The sequence below is a fragment of the Myotis daubentonii genome, chromosome 12 (assembly GCF_963259705.1).
Source record: "Myotis daubentonii chromosome 12, mMyoDau2.1, whole genome shotgun sequence".
Lineage (NCBI taxonomy): Eukaryota > Metazoa > Chordata > Mammalia > Chiroptera > Vespertilionidae > Myotis > Myotis daubentonii.
Genome location: NC_081851.1, coordinates 39,395,800 through 39,417,871, shown reverse-complemented (window position 1 = coordinate 39,417,871; position 22,072 = coordinate 39,395,800). Strand labels below are relative to the sequence as shown.

General features: G+C 38.6%; 1 protein-coding gene across 2 annotated transcripts in view; it reads left to right on the top strand.

Annotated features, from left to right (window-relative positions):
* APLF (aprataxin and PNKP like factor) overlaps nt 1–22,072 on the top strand; it is a 64,507-nt gene that overhangs the window by 26,068 nt on the left and 16,367 nt on the right. For both annotated transcript variants that reach the window (XM_059659586.1, XM_059659584.1), the window contains exons 3-6: nt 2,683–2,855; nt 6,095–6,242; nt 6,493–6,622; nt 12,588–12,769. In XM_059659586.1, the coding sequence (XP_059515569.1) occupies nt 2,683–2,855; nt 6,095–6,242; nt 6,493–6,622; nt 12,588–12,769 (633 nt within the window). The remainder of the gene's footprint in view (nt 1–2,682; nt 2,856–6,094; nt 6,243–6,492; nt 6,623–12,587; nt 12,770–22,072) is intronic.

Genomic DNA, 22,072 nt, shown 5'->3' with positions numbered 1-22,072 from the left:
GCCCAATCCCAGGGTGGTAATTACCTTGTTATACTGGAGAGGTTGTTGATGTCTCTAGAAAGTCTCACTTAAATCGATGAAGCAGATGGATGGATGGATGGGTGGATAGATGGTAAGGGGAGTTGCTTTATCTAAAATTCTATTAAAAAAAAATAACAGGAGAGAAACCAAGATGGCGGCATAGGTAAACACCTGAAATTGCTGTCTCACACAACCACTTCAAAAATACAACTAAAAGACAAAACAGACATCATCCAGAACCACAGGAGGGATGGCTGAGTGGAAATGATACAACTAGAAGGAAAGAGAAAAGCACATTGAGACTCAGAGGAGGTGCAGTGTGGAAGTAAAGTGCAGAGGCGTGGAGGCGCATGCGGAGAGGGCTGGCAACTAAGGACGCGGCTGTCTTTGTCAATCAGGAGGGAGACACAAGCTCCTAACTGCTCTGAACACCACTTCCTGGCGAGTCTCTGGGGACCCAGACTCATATGAGGAGAAACTGGACTGTCTGGCATCAGGCAGAACTTGAGGGCGGCTTTCTCTCAGAGGTGCTTGCAGCGATTACCAGGACACTAACAACCGGGACCTCTTAGGGTAGGGCTGACGATCAGCCATAGCTGTTTGCTCTGCCCTGTTGATTCCCTGAGACCCCACCCCACCCTAGCTGTGGGCAGAGGCTTTTGCATATGAATGCCCTGGCCCTTTGCAATCTAAAATTACCTAACTAACTGCAGGTGGGTCAGAGAGACCCAGAACATACAAAAGAAGCCCTAATATGAAGATAGTGTAAGGAGCCTCTGGGACAACTTTAAGCGTACCAACATCTGAATTATGGGGGTGCCAGAAGAAGAGAGAGAGCAAGATTTTGAAAACCTATTTGAAGAAATAATGACAGAAAATCTCCCCTACCTGGTGAAAGAAATAGACTTACAAATCCAGGAAGCGCAGAGAACCCCAAACTAAAGGAATCCAAAGAGGACCACACCAAGACACATCATAATTAATTAAAATGCCAACGGGAAAAGACAAAGAGAGAATCTTAAAAGCAGCAAGAGAAAAACAGCCAGTTACCTACAAGGGAGTACCCATATGACTGTCAACTGATTTCTCAATAGAAACTATGCAGGCCAGAAGGGAGTGGCAAGAAATATTCAAAGTGATGAATAGCAAGAACCTACAACCAAGATTACTTTACCCAGCAAAGCTATCATTCAGAATTGAAGGTCAGATAAAGAGCTTCACAGATAAGGAAAAGCTAAAGGAGTTCATCACCACCAAACCAGTATTATATGAAATGCTGAAAGGTATCCTTTAAGAAGAAGAAGAACAAGAAGAAGAGGAAGAAGAAGGAGGAGGAGGAGGAGGAGGTGGAGGAGGAGGAGGAGGAGGAGGAGGAGGAGGAGGAGGAGGAGGAGGAGGAGGGAGAAGAAGAAGAAGAAGAAGAAGAAGAAGAAGAAGAAGAAGAAGAAGAAGAAGAAGAAGAAGAAGAAGAAGAAGGAGAAGAAGAAGGTAAAGATACAAATTATGAACAACAAATACATATCTATCAACAAGTGAATCTAAAAATCAAGTGAATAAATAATTTGATGAACAGAATAAACTGGTGAATATAATAGAATCAGGGGCCTAGAAAGGGAGTGGACTGACAATTCTTAGGGGGGAAGGGTTGTGGGGGGTGCATGAAGAGACTGGACAAAAATCGTACACCTATGGATGAGGACAGTGAGGGGGTAAGGGCAGAGGGTAGGGTGGGAACTGGGTGGAGGGGAGCTATGGAGGGAAAAAAGAGGAACAACTGTAATAATCTGAACAATGAAGATTTAATTAAAAACAAAACAAAACCCAAAGATCTGCATTAATGTAGATTGCTTTGTTATACACTAAAACTTATTTATTTTAAAAGCTTCATCATATTGATGACAAAAAGGCTATTTGCCCTTTGGAAATAGCCACTTTCAGCTTGATTCTAGTTGGAATTTTTAAGGTGTCTTTCAATAGGTCTTAGTTTTGAAGGGAACTTCATTATCTTTAACATGGAAGCTTTTGGTGGCAAACATAATTCAAAGTAGTGGATATTGTAATAGTTTTGACATTGAGATATATTTACTTGTTACAATTTGAATATGGATGATAATCTCATGGTGGGATTTTATTCAAACAAATAAGATTCCTCCATGAGAAGCTTAAAAAACCCACAAAAAAAATTATGCTCTTTGCTTGAGAGATAGGATCAGAATTTCCCTTCTCATAGTTTCTAATCTTTTAATCATAGTAAGAAATTATTAAGGGAAAATAAGTGGAAAAGAAGCAAGCCATTTCCAGGGGATTGGTGAATTTTGGATCTCAAAGTAAAAGGAGTCAGTTTCCATACTGGAGAAATTTTTTTCAAGTTTCTCTTTTCAATTTCAAATTACTCAAGCAAAACAGAGTATCTTTTAACCAGTCAATTGATAACTTTGTTTTTTTAAAATTATTCTTAGAGAAATGAGAGGTATATTACAGCTTTTTTTGTATGAATGGATAAAAATTATGGTATTTATAAGTTCCAGATTTATTAGAATTTTAAGTTTCTTAAACACATAACTTATTATGATATTAAAATTTTGTATCAGTTAATATTAAGTTGTATTTTTTTCATAATTTGGAGTTACAAAATCACTGTGTTCTTTCTTTCTTTGTTAGATACACACAAGTCCATGTTTTTATCAGTCTTCTGAGAAGAGCCAGCTCTTACCATTGAAGACAAATCTATGGCACTGGTTGAACCCTGGAGATAGTTTTTCTTTGTTTGTTGACAAATACATTTTCCGTGTTTTCTCTACGTATTCTGAAACAGAATTGGACTGTACTTTAAGGTAAGATTGCTGATGAAATGACATTAGGTAATGGTATTTGTAACCTAATTCCTCAGCCATCCGCAAATGCCTCAGGAGAAACTATTCTAGTATTAAACTGTATTGGCAATATAGGAGTTACATGGTGTGTGTATGTGTTTCCAGAAAACATTTGGAAACTAATGCCTCAATAGTGATTGTTCTCATATGTGGTGTCTTTTACCATTGTGTTCAGAATGTATTTTCCATCTAACAGTAACCAGGATAGTTAATTTGAAACTCACTATATTTTCTTAATCTTTTTGTTCAGTTTTAAGTTTTTATTTTATTATGTTGGATGTTGAAAGTATTACAGATGCCCCCCTTTCTTTATTAAGATATTAATCTTTGACTTAGACTAAAGTTGCATAACTTTTATTTCTTATAAAAATAACAGAAAATATAGAATAGGGAAACTGAAGAAATGAGGTATTATAATAAACATCTGGTGTAAAATTAAATTATAGAATACATAAACAGGATCTATAAAAGTAGAATTATATACTTCAAAAATCAGAAAAATGTACATTTCTATTTTAAGCAAAGTATGGCCATTGCTTGATAACTCATATACATTATTATATGTCAATTTTAATTTTTATGTCTATTCAAATTAGCTTGTCCCCTTGGTGTGAAAGATCAGTGTTGTGCCTTCAGTCAGATTGTGAATTTTAAATTGTTTTGGTATTGATAAAACTGAAAATAGAACCCACTTTAAGAACACTCTATTTTTTCAGGCTGTTATGAAGAGTATTATCTTGTATGTTATTGCTATCAAGCCAAATGTGTTGAAAGAGGTAGTAAATATTTTTTATGTGTTTTGGTAATTATGTGCTTAATTTAGGGTAACCAAATTAATTGTGTTTTTATATTAAAAATTAAGTGTTCTGGTTTTAGTCTGCTCTTGTAAAATTTCCTTCAGGGTGTTGATTTCACTCTTAGCTTTTTTTCCATTTGTCATTTGGAGTTTTCAAATATTCCCATCTATATATATAAAAGGGTAATATGCAAAGTGTCCCCTTGGGAGTTTGACCAGGAGACCGGGAGTTCAATTGCTCGCTATGGTGTGCACTGACTATCAGGGAGCAGCACGAAATGAAGTAAGGCCCCGGCTGGCAGTGGGGAAGGAAGGCCCGGGCCAGCAGCCACAGGCCCCAATTGGCCCTGATCGCAGGCCAGACCTAGGGACCCTACCTGTGTAGGAATTTCGTGCACTGGGCCTCTAGTGATGATATAATGATTTCTGATGTGCAGTAATGATTTTCATTTTTTCACTTTGATCCCCATTATGTAGTAACAATAGTTGAAAGACCATTTGCTTAAAGTTAACTATAATTTCTATTTTTAATTAAAAGTATTTATCACATATGCATCATTCAGTATATGATTCAAAGCACATAGCCCTCCCTTTTGAGCCTTTTGGCAATATTTGATTCATTTCAGAATGTTTTTGATGTCATTGGTTAAACATTTAACATTTGAACAGGCAGAATAAAGGTGAACCCAAAATACTGAATACTTTCTCAAAAGGGGCTATGTCCAGAAGCAACCATAGACAGTATGTAAACAGACATCCATGGCTATGTTTCAGTAGCACGTTGTTTACAAAAACAGGTAGCAGGTTGGATTTGGACTAAGTGTTGCAGCTTGCTGATTCCTTTATTAGAGTAAAAGCTAAGTTGCTTAAAAAAAAATGACCTCCAAATGCAGTGCTTAAACAAGATAGAACAATTTTCTGTCACACAATGATCCAGAGTTATAGGCGTGCTCTCCTTCATAATATAATTCATGTTCTCCAGCTAAGGGAGAAACTCTGTCATCCTCAATATATATCTTTTAAATTAGTTTCGTTGTTGGTGTTGCCAGTTGGTAAGGTAAGAAGGAAATGAGGAAGAGAATCCAGGACAGGGTCTTACACATATCATTTCCATTTACACCCCTAGTTCCCAAAATTAGGCACATGGCTATACAGAATTGCAAGGAAAGTGGAAAAATGTGGTCTCCAGCTAGGTGGACAGACATTGTTACAGATGCTTACTGACCAGTGCCATTCCAACTTTGCTGTCTGTTATGCCAGTAACATCCACTTAGCCTCTGATGTTTAATGCTAACCACAGGGCCTGCGCAATTCTAAAATCCTGTCATCTCCATTGATACTATGGAGCCCTGTTTTTTCGCAGCCTCCCCTACCACCAAAACTGACCTGTAGAGGCAGCTACCATTGAGCTACTCAACACTGTCTCACTACTGTGTACCTTATTGCTTAGTGTTCTGGGTCCTTCCAGGGAACATAGCCAGCTGGTGGATTCTCTAGTCTTATGTAAGAAATCCATTTTAGCATGCTCTTTGGGATAGCATTCAACTGTCTGTATTAGTCCCACTCCTCCACCCCTAGCCCCTGGCAGCCACTGACCTGATTTCTGTCCCTATAGCTTTACCTCTTCAGAATGTCATAAATAGCTCGTTTAACCTAGCAAAATTCTTTGAGATGCATTCATGTTTTGTACATACCAGCATTTCATTCCTTTTTATTTCTGAGTAGCATTTCTATTTACATTTTCAAATTTTCAAAAAGATAAATTTGTTGGATCATCTCTATGCATACATAAGTGATAATGATGCAACAACTTTGGATGATCTTATCACATTTGCAGCAAGTAGGAAGTAATTGGTTCTACTAGTATGTTCCACAGGTGACCATGTGTCGGAACATTTAGCTTTCAGTCAGGCTGCATGTTTGGGGAGATTTCACAAGTGGCTATACTGGCCAGAACCCCAGTAACAGTTATAGGATTTTTTAAAATTTTTTCTCCAAGGGCCTAACTAACTTAGCTGATATATTTGCAATTTGCATTTTCTCTTTGGATTCTGCGTGGTGATCTTAACTTTTATGGACTATCTGGACAAATACTAAATAAGTAGCTCTTAAGCCTTGAGAGAGATGATTGATCCCCATCTGATAAATAGTTGTGGTTTTTAGGCCCAGGATTTGGAAAGTTAAATGTATTTTATGGTGATCCTGTGGTCAGAAGACAAAGAACATGTTCTAGTTTAAATATTTTATTCTATTATAGTATAATCTGCTTTTTTGTTCTTCTAAGTCTGAGAAAAGTAGCATAACTCATTATTTAGATGTACTTGAGAGACTTACATTTATAATAACAAATAACAGCAGTTTTAAATTCAAATGATAAGTAAATGATTTTGATTTTATTTTCTAGAAATAGTCAAATGCTTGATGAAGATGAAATATTGAATGAAACACCAGCATCATCCTTGGTTAATTTGCCTGATGAGACGACTGGTGCCCCACAGCTGGAAGGAAGCACAGGAATAGCGACGACCCAGAATTCTACCACAAATAGTGTGGTGAGAAATTTAAGATCTCATCCATTTATAACCTGTCCCTTAAATTATTTTGAGGAGAGAAAAGACAACTGAAATTAGGCACAACACTTCACCTAGTAGAGATCATGAATGTCTTTGAGAAATTTGACAATTCAGTCCATAATTGCAGATGGGTATTTTTATGGTAGCTTTCTACAAAGTAAAAAAATTTACAACTTCATTAAGGGAGCATGCTTATTTTTGGTAATTAATAAGATAGGTGATTTTTTAGTCTTTCACAGGTGAATGCTCAGGCATCAGTAAGCAGCAGTCCAACCCCGCCCAGAGGAAGAGAATCCTTCCAGCGTGGATGTTAACAGATCTGGGTGATCAAAACCTCCCAGCACCAGTGACCAGTGGAAGTAGGTTTTGTTTCAAGCAAACATTAGCAGAATTTGAAAGTTTTTATGAACAAATGAAGAGGTGAATAACATAGCTTAACATTTTTTTAGATGTGTACATGAACTCTAATTTAAAACACTAGCTATTATGCTATTTATCAAACATCCTGTTGATTATTTTTTGATTTAACATATGCTAGACTTACCACATTAACAGATTTTTAAACAAACCTGTGCTGTCATGTCTAAGATAAAAGGCCAGCACAGTAAGGGCTTTATAAATTAATATAATTTTTAAAAAGTGCTAGGCACACGATGTTATGTGCTGGAGGATTTAAAGAAGAGGTGACCTCTGTCCTAGTATAGCTTACTGTCCTGGCAGATATTACAATGATTTATGTCATCTGCTGGGTATTCCCATTGATTTAAGATTATTAAAAATGTTTCTGCATTGTCTTATTTAGTCAACATTTTATTTGCAACTTTTCATTCATCCCAGGTTCAGTTTCTTTTGACTGCTTGTTTTCCTTTTATTCTCAGCTAGTGACTTTCTGTTGGAAATTGGAAATTATAAATGATGTAGAGCTTTTGATTTTATGTTCCTCTGAATAGATATTTTTGTTCTAATAGACAATTAATTTGGTCTGATAGGCTATTTTCTTTGAATAGGCAGTTAATTCAAGCCCTAAATTCTGTTTTCCCCTGTGTGGACAGCAGTTACATCTCTGCTTAGTTTTCTCAGCTTCCAGCTGCTGCTTCCCCCAGGCCATGTAGTGAGCTATGGGTTGATTCTATGCATTGATTTTGGTTTTGGTTCTCTGTGAGTTTCTTTCTTTTAGGATTTTATCCCTAGATTTCTACCTGCTCCACAAGCCTCTAACTCTGTCTTATGAACAGGTAAGCCAGTAAGGCTGCAGCTTTCTGCTACTTGTGAATTGGGAGATGCTCTCAGGAAAGAGCCGAAGTTTACAAACCTCACAGGTTGTAGTGAGTTTTCCAAGCTGAGATTCTTCTCTACTTTTGCCTTTTGGTCACTCTCCAGTATCTTCAGATAGTGGCTTTTATATATTTTGTCCAAAATGTTTAATGGTTTTGTTTGAGATGATTAGTTCATGCAAGCTACTCTTACATTTTACCATGAACATCTTTTATAAAATAACTAGAGGCCCAGTGCACAAAAATTTGTGCACTCAGGGGTGGGGGGGTCCTCAGCCCGGCCTGTGCCCTCTCGCAGTCTGGCACCCCTCGAGGGATGACCACCTGCTGGCTTAGGCCTGCTCCCGGGGCATTGGGCCTAAGATGGCAATCAGATATCCCTCTGGCAGCCCGGCACCCCTCAGGGGATGTCCACTTGCCAGTGGGGAGCAGGCCTAAGCTGCAGTCAGACATCCTTAGCGCTGCTGAGGAGGCAGGAGAGGCTCCCACCACCAACGCTGTACTGGCAGCCATCAACCTGGCTTGTGGCTGAGCAGAGCTCCCCTGTGGGAGCACTCTGACCACCAGAGGGCAGCTCCTGCATTGAGCATCTGCCCCGTGGTGGTCAGTGTGTGTCAAAGTGACCAGTCATTCCCAGTCTTTCTGCTGTTAGGGTCAGTTTGCATATTACCCTTTTACTATATAGGATAGAGGCCTGGTGCATGGGTGGGGGCTGGCTGGTTTGCCCTGAGGGGTGTCCCGGATCAGGGTGGGGGTCCCGCTGGGGTGCCTGGCCAGTCTGAGTGAGGGGCTGAGGGCCGTTTTCAGGCTGGCCAGCGACTGAAGCTCCCAGCCTCTCCTTTTTTTATTTATTTTTTATTCTGAGATTTATTTACCTTCTGTAATTGAAACATTGTTGCCGTCACTGGTACTCCCAGCTCTGAGGCCATGGCAGGCTGAAAGCACGTATCTGGGGTTTGTTTAGCTTCTATAATTGGAACATTGTTGCTTCTGGAGCTCAGAGCCGGGCCGCGGCAGGTGGGGAACCTTGGCTTCCTCCATCACTGGAGCAAGCAAGCCTCATGTTTGCTTCAGCTGCGTGGCTGCCGGCTGCCATCTTTGTTGGCAGTTAATTTGCATATCACCCTGATTAGCCAATGGGAAGCATAGCGGAGGTACAGTTAATTACCCTTTTTGTCTTTTATTAGATTAGATAGCACAATTGTATATTTATTTTAGTTGATATTACTACTATTACTATTTTTAATATTTAGCATAGTGGTCACAGAAGTCTTCTAAAGTCTTTGATCAAGTATGTTGTGGACAGCATAATGCTAGTTTGGATTGTAGGAGGATCAGAAGAATGATAATGCAATAATTAATAAATAATAATCCTATATAATAAAGAGCTAATATGCTAATTAGACCGAACAGCAAAATGACTGTCTGGATGACCTCCAGATGACTGTCTGGACGATCTTCTGGACGAAGCCAGGGCTGCAAGGGCCGAGCACCTTGCACGAATTTCATCCATCAGGCCTCTAGTACAATAATAAACTCTTTGTTTTTGTACTCACAAATGTAAACCTACTTTTGCCCCATCCTGTATTTATTTTATTTTCAGCAATATTGCTAAATGATCTAATTAATTATAATAGTTTTTTTTAGCCTCTTGGATTTTCCAGCTGTGTAATCATATTTATAGAATTATGACATTTTGGCTCTTTTATTTTAAAAAAAATATGTTTATTGTTGTAAGTATTACAGATATCCCTCTTTCCCCCCCATTGACCTCCTCAATTCCACAACCACCCCAACCTAGGCCTCCATTGCAATTTTCTGTGTGCATGGGTTATACATATAAGTTTTTTGGTTAATCTCTTCCCACTCCACTCACCTTTCCTCTGAGATTCATGAGTCTGTTTCATGCTTCTATGACACTTCTGGCTCTTTTGATCTACCTACTGCTTCTTAAATTTTTCTGACCTTATTTCATATGCTAGAACCTGTACATTTTAAATAAAAATGGGTAAAATTGGTACCTGTTTCTTATTCTGATTTTAATAGGAATACTATTAGTTTTTAAGCATTTAATAGGATTGGGATTGATTCTGGTACTCTTATGTTTAGGATGTGTGTTTTTTTTCCCCCCCAGAATAATTGTTGAAATCTCTGGATATTTTTTTAGTATAGACAGTCTTGCATTTTCATATGTTAATGTAATTAATGATATTGGTAGATTTCCTAATGTTGTATCATGCTGTGTTCCTGGAATAAGTTCAGTTTATCATAATGGCTTATTATTTTTATACTCTGTTAGATTAGATTTGCTAATATTTAGTTTAGAACATTTGTATCTATACTCACAAGTATGGTTTGTATTTTTTTCCCACGTGTGCCAACTATGTTAGATTTTGGTGGTAGAGCTTTATCGGTGTTGTATAAAATGAATTGGAATCTTTTCTATATGTGCTCAAGGACAGTTTGAGTAACAGAAATATCTGTTTCTTTTTTTGAAATTTGATTTTAGAAAGAGGAAGGGAGAGGGAGAGAGAGATAGAAGCATCAATGATGAGAGAGAGGAAGGGAGAGAGAAAGAGGAAAAGAAAATTGACCTGTTGCTCCATCCATCTATGCATTCATTGGTTGACTCTTGTATGTGCCCTGACTAGGGATCGAATCTACAATATTGACATGTAGGAATGATGCTCTAACAACTGAGCACCCAGTCAGGGCTAAATATAGATATTTTTAAATTTAGAATTTTATATACATTCTAGGGCCCGTTGCATTAATTCATGCACCAGTGGGGTCCCTTGGCCTGGCCTGTGGGATTGGGCTGAAACCAGCTTTCCAACATTCCCTGAGGGGTCCCGGAATGCGAGAGAGCACAGGCCAGGCTGAGGGGCCCCATCAGTGCACGACGGGGGCCAGAGAGGGACGCGGGAAGTTGGCCAGTTGGGGAGAGACCACGGGAGGGCTCTAGGGCGTGTCCAGCCCATCTTGCTCAGTCCCGATTGGCTGGACCCCAGCAGCAAGCTAACCTACCGGTCAGAATGTCTGGTGATCATTGCACATCATAGCGAGTGGTTGAGCGGCCTTAGCATATCATTAGCATATTATGCTTTCATTGGTTGAACGGCCGACTGGCCAACCAGACACTTAGCATATTAGGCTTTTATTATATAAGATTGCCACTTACAATGTGATACACTGCCATTTAGGCAGAAGCTGTGTCTTATTTAATTTGCATTTTTTAGTTTTTAGCATAGTAAACAATATCATAGTTGGCTATTTTCCTTGGTTTGACTAATTCATAACTGTTATAGCACTTGATCATTTGTTTCACCAAGCTGTATGGTTCTATTTAGTCTTATTTCTGACAGTTTCTAAAATGATGTGGAATGTCTCCTAATTTAGATTCAAAACAATATTTAAATAATTATGTAAAGTTTAAAGTTATTAGTTTATCCATGTTTCCTTTAATAAATGCATTATTTTTATGTTGGCTCGGGTGGTTTTCCTGTTTAGTAATATGAACAATAGATATTCTATTAGTATTTTTCCTCTGAATTTAATGGAGTTGTTTTTTCAGATTACTTGACTATCCTTTAGAATAGCTCTGAGCAAATTATAGCTCCTGAGCCAAATCCAATCCACTGCCTGCTTTTGTAAATAAAGTTTTATTGGAATATAGCCAGGCCCATGTATGTATGTATTCTCTATGGTTGCTTTCACACTACAAAGGCAGAGTTAGGTAGCTGTGACAGATGCTATATGGGCCACAGAGCTTAAAATATTCAATTTCTGACTTTTTACAGAAAAAGTTTGCTAACCCTTACATTACAACTTTAGAATAGTGATTACAGATTGCCTTACATGCCTATATCCAGGCTCTCAAGGGAATCTTTGGACAAATTCTGTTTTTGTTCACAAGTCATGTAGTCAGCATATTGAGTCACAGTTCTAGGTACTGGAGACACATGGGGGAAACAGTGGACAAGGCACATATAGTCTCTGTCCTCGTGAAGCTATCATTTAAGTGTAGAGGGAATAGACAACTAACCATGAAGACTTTCCTCTTAAAATATGTAAATCTTTCTTCCTTTCTGATGAGATAATTCACGAATTTGTTAACAAAATATTATACTGACATAAATTTCCTAGTTATAGTGAATCTTGGGAAATATAACATGGGATTTAGTGTCCATTGTTATTGAGACTTATTTTCTTCTTCGTTGAAATTTGCAGAGGTCACTCTCCCTTTTGGGTTATTTGGGTTCTTAATCTGTAAGGTAACCTAAGTTGAATTCCTCACTGTGGCCATTGGGGCTCAATAAATATATATAAAATTCATGTCAGATTTTTTTGTTAGAGAAATTCAATGCTAAAATTGAAAAAAAATGATAGCTAACATAGTTCAGGTACTCTCCTAGATAGTTTACATATCTTACCTCATTTACTCCTCTTAATAATGCCATGAGCTATTTATTATAATTTCCTTTTTCCAGATGATGAAAGCTTTGTTGAGAGAGGTGAGGTGAAATAGTTAAGGATGGAGTCTGCCCTCATTAGCATCTTAACCTTGCTGACTCCAGGGCTGGAGCTCTTGGTTATTGTTTGCTTAATACTTTTTGAGATTTGCAAATAAATGTTTTCAAGGTGACATCACCATAATGGAACTTTAATTTTACTAGCCCTTCCTTCCTTCCTTCCTTCCTTCCTTCCTTCCTTCCTTCCTTCCTTCCTTCCTTCCTTCCTTCCTTCCTTCCTTCCTCTCCTCCTCCTCCTCCTCCTCCTCCTCCTCCTCCTCCTCCTCCTCCTCCTCCTCCTCCTCCTCCTCCTCCTCCTCCTCCTCCTCCTTCTTCTTCTTCTTCTTCTTCTTCTTCTCTCTCTCTCTCTCTCTCTCTCTCTCTCTCTCTCTCTCTCTCTCTCTTCTTTCTTTCTTTCTTGTTATTGTTTTGTTTTTTTTTGTGTGTTTTGGGGGGGCATTGATTATTGACATTGGTAGATATAGGAGATAATTTTCTCCTCCTTTTTCTTTGTGCATGTGTACTTATGTGTGTTTAAGATAATGTAAACCAGAAAAGTGGAAGAGAAGGAATCTGCAAAAATAAAACCCAAGAAAACATAACACAGCAAGGAAGAAAGCGATTGATTTCACCAAGAAACTCACGAAGTACATCTGCAGAGCAAGACACAGGAAAAAAGTGCAGAAATGCTGATCAGGAAGAGTCTGTCATTTCACCCAAGGTGATTTTAAAAAATAATTATTTGATTGTTTTCTTAATCAAATATTCTAGATAGCAATTAATTATATGTTGTATGCAGCAAGGAAAAAACAAAATTGCTTTTTATTAATGACTTTATGAAGTTTACAAAAAGAAAAATTAGCTCATATTTTGCTGACTTTCAGACACTAACCTTTAATATAGTATTTGCATTGTAGGAAACAAGGTTATTTAGAAATTTTCAGACTGGGGAAAAGGTAAAGACCACCTGACTGTGGTTATTGGAGCCTCCATTATTAAAAACTGGCCTCTTCTTATTATATTGGTTATTCTCAAATGGCATGTAACCACTTTTTCCTTTTCTTTTTCTTTTTTTGTTTGTTAATCCTCACCCAAGGATATTTTTCCATTGATTTTTAGAGAGAGTGGAAGGGAAAGGGAGAAACAGAGAGAGAAATGTTGGTGTGAGAGAGATGCACCAATTGGTTGCCTCCCACACATGCCCCGACCAGGGCCCAGGATCCAGCCTGCAACTGAGGTACATGCCCTTGACCGGAATCTAACCAGGACCGTTCAGTCTGAGGGCCAACACTTTATTCACTGAGCCAAACGGGCTAGGGCAAACCACCTTTTTCTTGATGAGTATTCAGAGAGCAACTAATGGGCTAATTCTTACTAGCCTGTTGCAGGATTACTTCTGGGCTAACTTTTAGAATATGTAAACCTTCTCTTTCAGTTTCTGCTAACTTACTAAAATAGTTTGGATGACCTATGCATTCTTTAGCACTGAGTACTTAAAGAAAATTAGGCCTATACTGAATGCATAAAACAGGAGAGGAAAAAAAGATATCCCTGGGGCGGAAAGGTCAGATAGTCTTCCTCTTGGTAGAGGGGTGGCTTCAGATGCAGTTTTCATGATCCTGTAGACCTATGGCTGAACTCTGTGGTCCTCATCTTTTTAGTCTCCACAAGAGCCAAAGGAGTAGGACTGGTTTTAGGATAGTGTGCACTGGAGTGATTGAAAGGCCAGTAGCCTTCCTGAGGGTCAGGTCTTTTGTAATGCTCCCCTCACTTCTGCCTCCTCTCCACCAGAGCAGATCCAGCTTCTCACTGGATCCTTCTTTCAACTAGAGAGGTGGGGTCTAATAACTATAGCCTGAATCCCTTGCTTGCTTTTGGAGTCAAGTTTAAGAAGTGAAAACAAAGTGTTTTCTAACTCATTGTATTGCCCATAAAAGCTTATAAGGTAAAACTTATTTACTTTGAGACCTAACATGCTCTACTATCTGAACATATTATTATGACTGCCTTTATTTTCCAAGAAGAGAAGTTTATTATTTTCAGAATAAAATCTATAGTACATGTGTGTACAACTTTCACAAACACCTTCTTAACTGATGGATTTTAGAGAGGTGCAGTAAACAGGGCCAAAATATTTGAGGTATTTGTGAGCTTTTGATGACATCAAGGTAGTATTCAGCCAGGTCCCAGGAATGCCTGAGCTCTACTTGGCCAATTTTGTTTCCTTATCTTAGGGTTTCTGAGGGAGAGTCAGCTCTCATAGCACAGGAGAAACAGGGCTCAAGGTTTCAGTACCTTTTCATAACCTTTTATGCAGGGCTTTCTGATAAAGCTGGGCCAGAGATGAGGACTTAGACTGAGACCCAAGAAGACCTTTCTAAGCCTCACCCTCCGTCCTTACCCAATTTCACTCTTAACTGGCTTGCAGCTGGTCCTGAATGGATATCTGCAGTGCAGGAGCAGGTGAGAGGGAAAGTTACAAGAGTGAAAACAGGAGGTTGGGGCTGCCTATTTATACTGTAATGGCATGAGGTTGCCAATTATAAGGGACTAAGAACAGTTTGGCCAGGCCTGCAGAGTAGACTTGGGTCAGTTCACTTGGAAAGAATCAGTCACATTTTCCTGGGAAAGAGAAAGAAAGGAGGTGGAGAGAAGGGGCAGAAATCACCTTCCCTCACTGGGCCCTACTTCTGAGATTCTGATTCAGTTGTTCTGTGCACATCAGTATTATTTTAAATAAACATTTTCAATTTTAATGTGTACACAGGGTTGAGAGCTACTGATGTACCATCATTCAACACCTTGGAGGTAACTGGGCCCAAGAGCACATTGCTAGAGACCTTGGGCTCCAACATAGGTCTTTTCATTTTGAATATAATGGATTTCTCTACCATACATATGAGACTGTCTGCAAGAGTTTTGTGGCTCTATAACTGCTGATAATGCAGTGAATTGCTCTGAAATAGTTCATTTTTCATCAGTTTCCTTATGTCACCCCTTACCAGTTATGTAATTATCTAATTGGGGAGTGAAAGGAGGGTGCTTGAATTTATGAACTTTAACAGAAATAATGGTATGTCCTGTACACAGTCTAATTAGGACTGGGTTGTAAATGACAGGAAGCCTGATTCAATGTAAGCAAAATGAAGTGTATCAGCTGTCTATTGCTGGGAAACAAGCTACCCCAGCACTTAGTTGCTTAGCAGAACAATGATTTATTATCTCTTATAATTCTGTGGATTGGTTCAGCTCAGCTAGGCAATGCTTTTATGACACAATTTTGGTGTCAGCTTGACTGCATTCAGCTGGGAGCTCAGCTGAGGCTAGAGTATCCATGGTGGCTTCACTCTCAGGAATGGTGCCCCAGCAAGGATTGATGGGATGACTGGGGGCTGGCTGGGCCTCCCTCCTTCCACTTAACTATTAAGTAGTCTAAACTGAGAATCTGTGCCTGACAGAGTGAAAGAAGAAGCTTTCAGGTCTCTGAAGGCCTAGAACTGGTACATGATCATTCTGCAGCATTCTTTTGGTCAGAAGAAATTACCACTTAGATTCAGGGGAAGAGGATTAGACTCCACTTGTCCAGTGGAATGATTTATATAGAAGGTATAGGTGGGATTATTGGCAGCCATCTTTGATGACTGAATCTCACACAAAGATATAGGAATAATTCAATTTCCAGAATGGAAAGAAAAACAGCAGGAACTATAGATCATAGGAACCAGCCAGAGACTTGATCAAATCAGGTTGGTCTATGGTTTTCTTATTTTTGCTTCTTGAATTATTCTTCACTGCTATTGACAGGCTTTATTCACATGGTCTACAACATGGTCATGGGTAGCTTTAGGCTCATGCCATCCAAGTTTTTAAGTTAAGAGAAAAAAAATCCACAAGAGTGTCTTGTTTCTGTGGTTGCTTTAGTGTTAAATTCTAGGAACTTGGATAATGGAATATCCATTTTGACCATTCATAGTGGTCAGAAAGATGAGGCAGTATTACCCCTTTCTCAGTTATTTGATAATGGAGGAAAGAGGTCTAGGAAGAAATGAACGATATACATTATACTTTTTAAAAACACTATAGTTAGATTTGGATAAATTCAGAGAGCAGGAAAACAACTGGTAGTTTGCTTAGGATGGTTGAGATCAACCTAACAAATGAGGAGACTGGAAATGGTTGGGAACATTGGGGTACACCCTAGGCAGGGGCAGGAAAGACTAAGTTAACCTCTTTTGAAGGAGGTATTTGAGTTAGGTGTTGAAAGATGGCTGGCCTGTTAGCAAGTTTGTTTGGTGAGGAGGAGTAATGTCAGTGAAAGGCATCGTTGCTGAGCAGAGGTGCAGATGCAGGGAAGTATGTGGTCCATTGATGTCTATCACACTGCAGTGTCTTGTGTGTGTGTGCATGGATGTGTGTGTGGATATGCATGGGCAAGAGCTGAGGAGGAAGCTACAGAACAAATCAGAGTGAAAGCCAGATTAAGTAAGAAATCAGGACTGTATTTTATGGCTTCAGATACTTTTTGAAGTGTTTTGAGTGAGAGTTATGTGGTTAGGAGTGTGTAGCAGTGATATGTAAGATGGAGGCGGGACCAGCCTAAGAATCTGCCACAGGCGGCCACAGGGAATGAAAGCCTGGACTGGAATGGTGCCATTGGGACCAGAGAGAAGTAGAGAAATGTGAGAGACATTTTGGAGATAGAATGTGAACAAACCTGATGACTAACAGAATTTCGAGGAAGAGATTGAAAATGTTCTTAACAGAGCAGTAGACATGGCAGTTGGGGAAGAGATGGGAGGACTTTCTTGGTTTGAGGCAGTGGCGATGAATCTGTGAAAGCCATCTAATAGAAATGAAAGTCTGTCTCATAGGAGAGAAAAAAAATCAGAGCTAAAGAGTTCTGTTATGCCATAATATTTGGGAGCAACTTGCAAATACACCTGTATTTCGTTCAGAGCAAATGGAGTATATGTGGAGGAGGATGCTTTGGTGATAAGAACCATTTCTAGATATACTTCCTGCTCTGTCCTCTCTATGCAGCTTCCCTCTGTGATAATAATTGCTGAAACAAATAAGCTGGCTGTTAAGTATCTCATTTCTCTATAGATAGATGTCTGCTGTGGAGTCTTAACTCATTTTTCTTTAGGGAAATGGCAGGGGAGATAAAGCCTATAATGCTTACTTACACAGCTATTTCTTAGGAAAGGCTGAATTCCCCAGAGCTCCTAAGTATTGGTTTATTAAATCAAGGAATCTTATACCCTTTGCTCCTGATTGGTCATTTGGGTTAGTACCATTTATAGCATAGTTCTGATCAGTCCCATAGAAACATCTTTTCATTTATCATTCATTCACTCATGCACTCAATAAGCATTCATTAATAGTAGTAATGTAGTGGCATTAATTATGCTATTAACAATAACAAATGAAAACAAAAAACTACAACCATTTAGTGAGCTCTTATTCTGGGCTAGACCCAGCACTAAGATATTATTTCATTTAATTTTTAGAAAATCCTGGAAAGTAGGTTGATTATATATCTGGTTTATAGATTATGAGACCTGAGGTTCTGAGAGTTTAAATCAACTTGTTTAAAGTCAAAGGTTAAGAAATGGCAAAGCTGATATTCAAAATCCAATTTTTTTACTTCAAAGATTATTCTAATAATCATTATACTAAGCAGTTATATGCAAGGCAGTACACTAGAATTTGGGATTAAAAGATGAATAATATGGAGTTAATAAGGAACCCTAGGGACATGATTCGAATCATAAAATAATGTGACCATACATTGATTTTTATGGGAGCTTTGAGGAGGACTACCCAAGCCAGCTGGAGGATTCCTAGGGAAGGGTTCCTAAAAAACCCTAGGGACATGATTCGAATCATAAAATAATGTGACCATACATTGATTTTTATGGGAGCTTTGAGGAGGACTACCCAAGCCAGCTGGAGGATTCCTAGGGAAGGGTTCCTAAAATAAATGATGGAGCTGAATCTTAACAAAAGAGCAGTAGGTACAGCCCAGGTGTAGAAGAGGTAGAGGTAGGAATCTATCCCAGGTAGATGGGGCAGCAGGTATATGAGCAGGGGAATACAAATGATATGTTGGGAGTTCTTAGTGCAAAGTAGGTGGCAGTGTGAGATGAGAGTGAAGTCAGAAGTGGGGACTAGTTCATAGAGGGAAGACCTTGAGATGTTTTCAGCCACAGAGATAATCCTGGCAGCTCTGCAGAGGAGAGATAGGAAGATAGGGGAAGAGGGAGATTAGGGAATTAACACAATCAAGAAATAAAGAGAATGGGACCCAGGGCAGTAACTTTAAGGATGAAGCAAAGGCATTGAATTAGAGTAATGTATAGGAAGCAGAACTGTAGGACTTGTTGCTTGGATCTGGGGAAAGTGGAGGAAAGGAGGGAAAGATACACTTCCAAGGTTCTGGCTGGAATGAGTGGATAAGTTATGTTGGCATAGCTATGGTACAGAATACAGAGGGAGGGTTTCAATTTTGACATTTTGAGTTTGAGGTGCTTTGGATATTGGAGAAGAAATGTCTAGCTAGTGATTGAATAAATATATGAGTTTGAAGCTCAAGAGTGAACGTGGGGCTAGAGTTTAGGATTTTTTAGTCTCTAGCATGCGGGTGTTAATGGGATGGATGTAGGACTTTTAAAGTAACTTATGAGCACAGACATTCTTTCCAAGAGCAGCTTGGAAACAACGATGAATTACCTCATTGAACTAGTATTAGGAGGAAGTTTTTATTCTGTCCCTTTTAGTACATGAAAACTTCAGATGGTTGAGGGATGGAAAGGGCAAGTTAATGGACTATTTTAATAGCCTTAATAATGCAGCCCAGCTGCCTCCAAGCACCAAGGTCACCTTCCATGAGCTCAATGCTCCTCCATCCCTGAGGTTTCTAGCATGTATTTTTATGGTATACGGGATCCGTCCTCTATAATGAATCTCTAGCCTCCCATACTTCATTCTTCATATTCTCATCCAATCTAAGAAAGAAGCAGTGTAGGTATTTATAAAATATGGAACTCTCTGCCTTTGCCCTATTTCTTCCAAGTACAGAGCACCTTCCATTTTTCCTCTTCCCTTAGTTGCCAGTTCACTTGCTCTGGCTCATGAGCTTTGTAATTGGCGCAGTGCAAATTTATGTCTCAGCAAACTTACAAATTACTGCATGTAATGGATTTTGGGGATCATTTATAAATAATTGAAACCATGATTGTTAAATTCTTGAATGCCAAGGGTCTACTGAATATTAATATTTCATGGAGTTCCATAAAGAACATTATGAATTCTAGCTTCTGTGACTCTTAAAATTGTATATTTGAGAACCCCTGACCCATAGAATTGATATCTGTGACTTTATAATTTCTTTCTCTTTTAGAATAAATTAATGTATTAAATATATTTCTTGTGAAGATATTTTTTATTTTATTTTTTTTAAAATTTATTATTATTTTTTATTTATTTTTTTGTGTGAAGATATTTTTTAAAAAAACAAATCCTTCCTTATATTTCATGGAAGCAGAGGGAGTTGAAATATGATGCTAAACATTTCATGCCTTATATTTTATTTAATTTTCTTTTATTTGTTTTTCATATTTAAATATATTTTATTGATGTTTTACAGAGAGGAAGGGAGAGGGATAGAGAGTTAGAAACATTGATGAGAGAGAAACATCGATCAGCTGCCTCCTGCACACCTCCTATTGGGGATGTGCCTGCAACCAAGGTACATGCCCTTGACCGGAATCTAACCTGGGATCTTTCAGTCCGCAGGCTGATGCTCTATCCACTGAACCAGACCGGTTAGGGCTGTTTTTCATATTTAAATGGCAAAATAATACATGCTTGTTGTGAAAAAACAATACCAACACAGAGTATTCAGAAGCATATAGAATAAAACATATATATCTTGAATTGCCTTATCCTTCAGTCCCATTGTCTTACAAGTATTTTGATTTGTATCCTAAACCATTTCATTTGGATTTATACAAGTAAGTACACACATAGCTATATAGGGATTTTTTTTTTTTTTAAAGCTAAATGGGATCATGGTACTATGTATATTGTTATTGTTTAATTAAAAAAAAATAGCCGTGGCCTGGTAGCTTAGTTGGTTAGAGTATCATCCCCATATGCCAAGATTTCAGGTTTGATCCCCAGTCAGGGCACATATAAGAATCAACCAATGAGGGCATAAATAAGTGGAACAACAAATTGATGTCTCTCTCTCTCTCTCTCTCTCTCTCTCTCTCTCTCTCTCTCTCTCTTTCTCCCTCCCTCCCTCCCTCCCTCCATCCCCCCTCTCTTTTTTTTCTCTCTCTCTCTATATAAATTAAAAAATATATATATTTCAACCTCTGCATGGTGTTTCATAGTAAGAATGCCTTCTAATTTAGTTAACTTCTTCCCGAGCTGTGCCCTTTTTTTTTCCTACTTAAGTGTAAAGGATGTTCAGTGGGACTCCCCCTCCGCCCATTGTCCTATAACTGTTGCTGAGGCCCAAAGATGGGACAACAGTACTGAGTATTTCATGTTTGAAAGGAGCCTCCAACAGTGAAAGCCAGACCTTTCCCTTGGGGATTGTTGAAAGGCGTCCAGTGACCTACCTTCCCGCTGAATACAAAGAGAACTGAGAGACAAGAAGGATTTTTAAGGTCTGGGGAGTGCTATGCTTGTGGAGAGAAGCTTTTTCTGCCTTTCTAAAATCAAGAGAAGAGGGGGCTCTGAGAGAATTACTTGTGGAGTTTAGAGATACCAACAGAAATAAGAGAATGGCATTTATGTGGACATTGACTCAGCCAGTGGATTTGCTGGCCTCCCTACCCCTTTAGTACCTGCACAGGCAGAAAAACAACCTGTGAGAGTTAACCTGGTGGGAGACTGCCCAGTGGGGAGGTGGGCCAGCGTTGTCCCAGTCCCACCCCAGAGTTCCAGTCTCTGGCATGTGTTGGTTGGTCCTGTAGCAGAGGGCAATGAGAATGGGGTGTGGTTGAGCAGCTTAGGAGAAAAGAGTTCATGTTTTAGAAGAATGGTATAAACGTCACCCGCGGAAGGTTAGCTCCAAGAGGTAGCCAATGATTGCTTTTCCAATAGTTATTTATTACAAGAAACATTATAAGACTTAGGTTCCATTTAAAAATTGTTAAGTCAGTTTGGATAATATTTTAAAATTACATACTGTGTTTTTTTTAAAAAAGGAAAGTATTTAAATACAAGTAATTAGTCCAAAAGAAGCCATGTTAATAATATCTTCTCAAGAAATTGGAACTGTTAGGCATTAAGTAATATCAAAATCAGCTCTTTCCAGATGCAGCCAGTATACATGAGTCCTCAGTTATACATGGGGGTGAACATTTATATGTATCTAGTATGTTGTCATCACTTCCTAGAAATGGTTCCCAGGAGGACTGGTGTGTATCTGAGCAGTGTTTTCACTCCAAAGGAAGTATTAGTCAGTGAGTGGTCATCTTTAATAGCATAGGACCCGGTTTACTCTTTGTGCTGGCAGTAAGTACAAATGAAAAAGGTCCTATAGTGCTAATGAGAATACTTACCTGGTTCACAGCCCCTCTAATTGGTTAAACTGAAACCTTTATTCAGATCGTGTCAGAGGAATCATGTTTATTTTCTGAGTTGGCCATAACTTAGCTTCATGTAAATTTATCTGTGAGGGAGGAGCAATTTTATCATTCAGTTATAGGGAAAAAATCATGATATTTAGATGGGAGAAATGAAGTATTGCAGTAACTTATAAGAAATTTTAAGGACTATGCATGTTAAGAGTGAAACACATTGTTATTAGAAAATTTAAGAGATTAGTAGGCTTTTTGAGAAAGATTATATTCAAATGAAAGCAAATGTTGTTTTTGCTTATGTTTCATTTCTATTTTTCTGGATATCTTTTATGGAATGTTTGACATGATTGGAATGGTTTGATCCAACCATGAATTCTTTTCTAATAACCATGTGTTTTAAAGTTATTAACTAGAGACATAGAAAA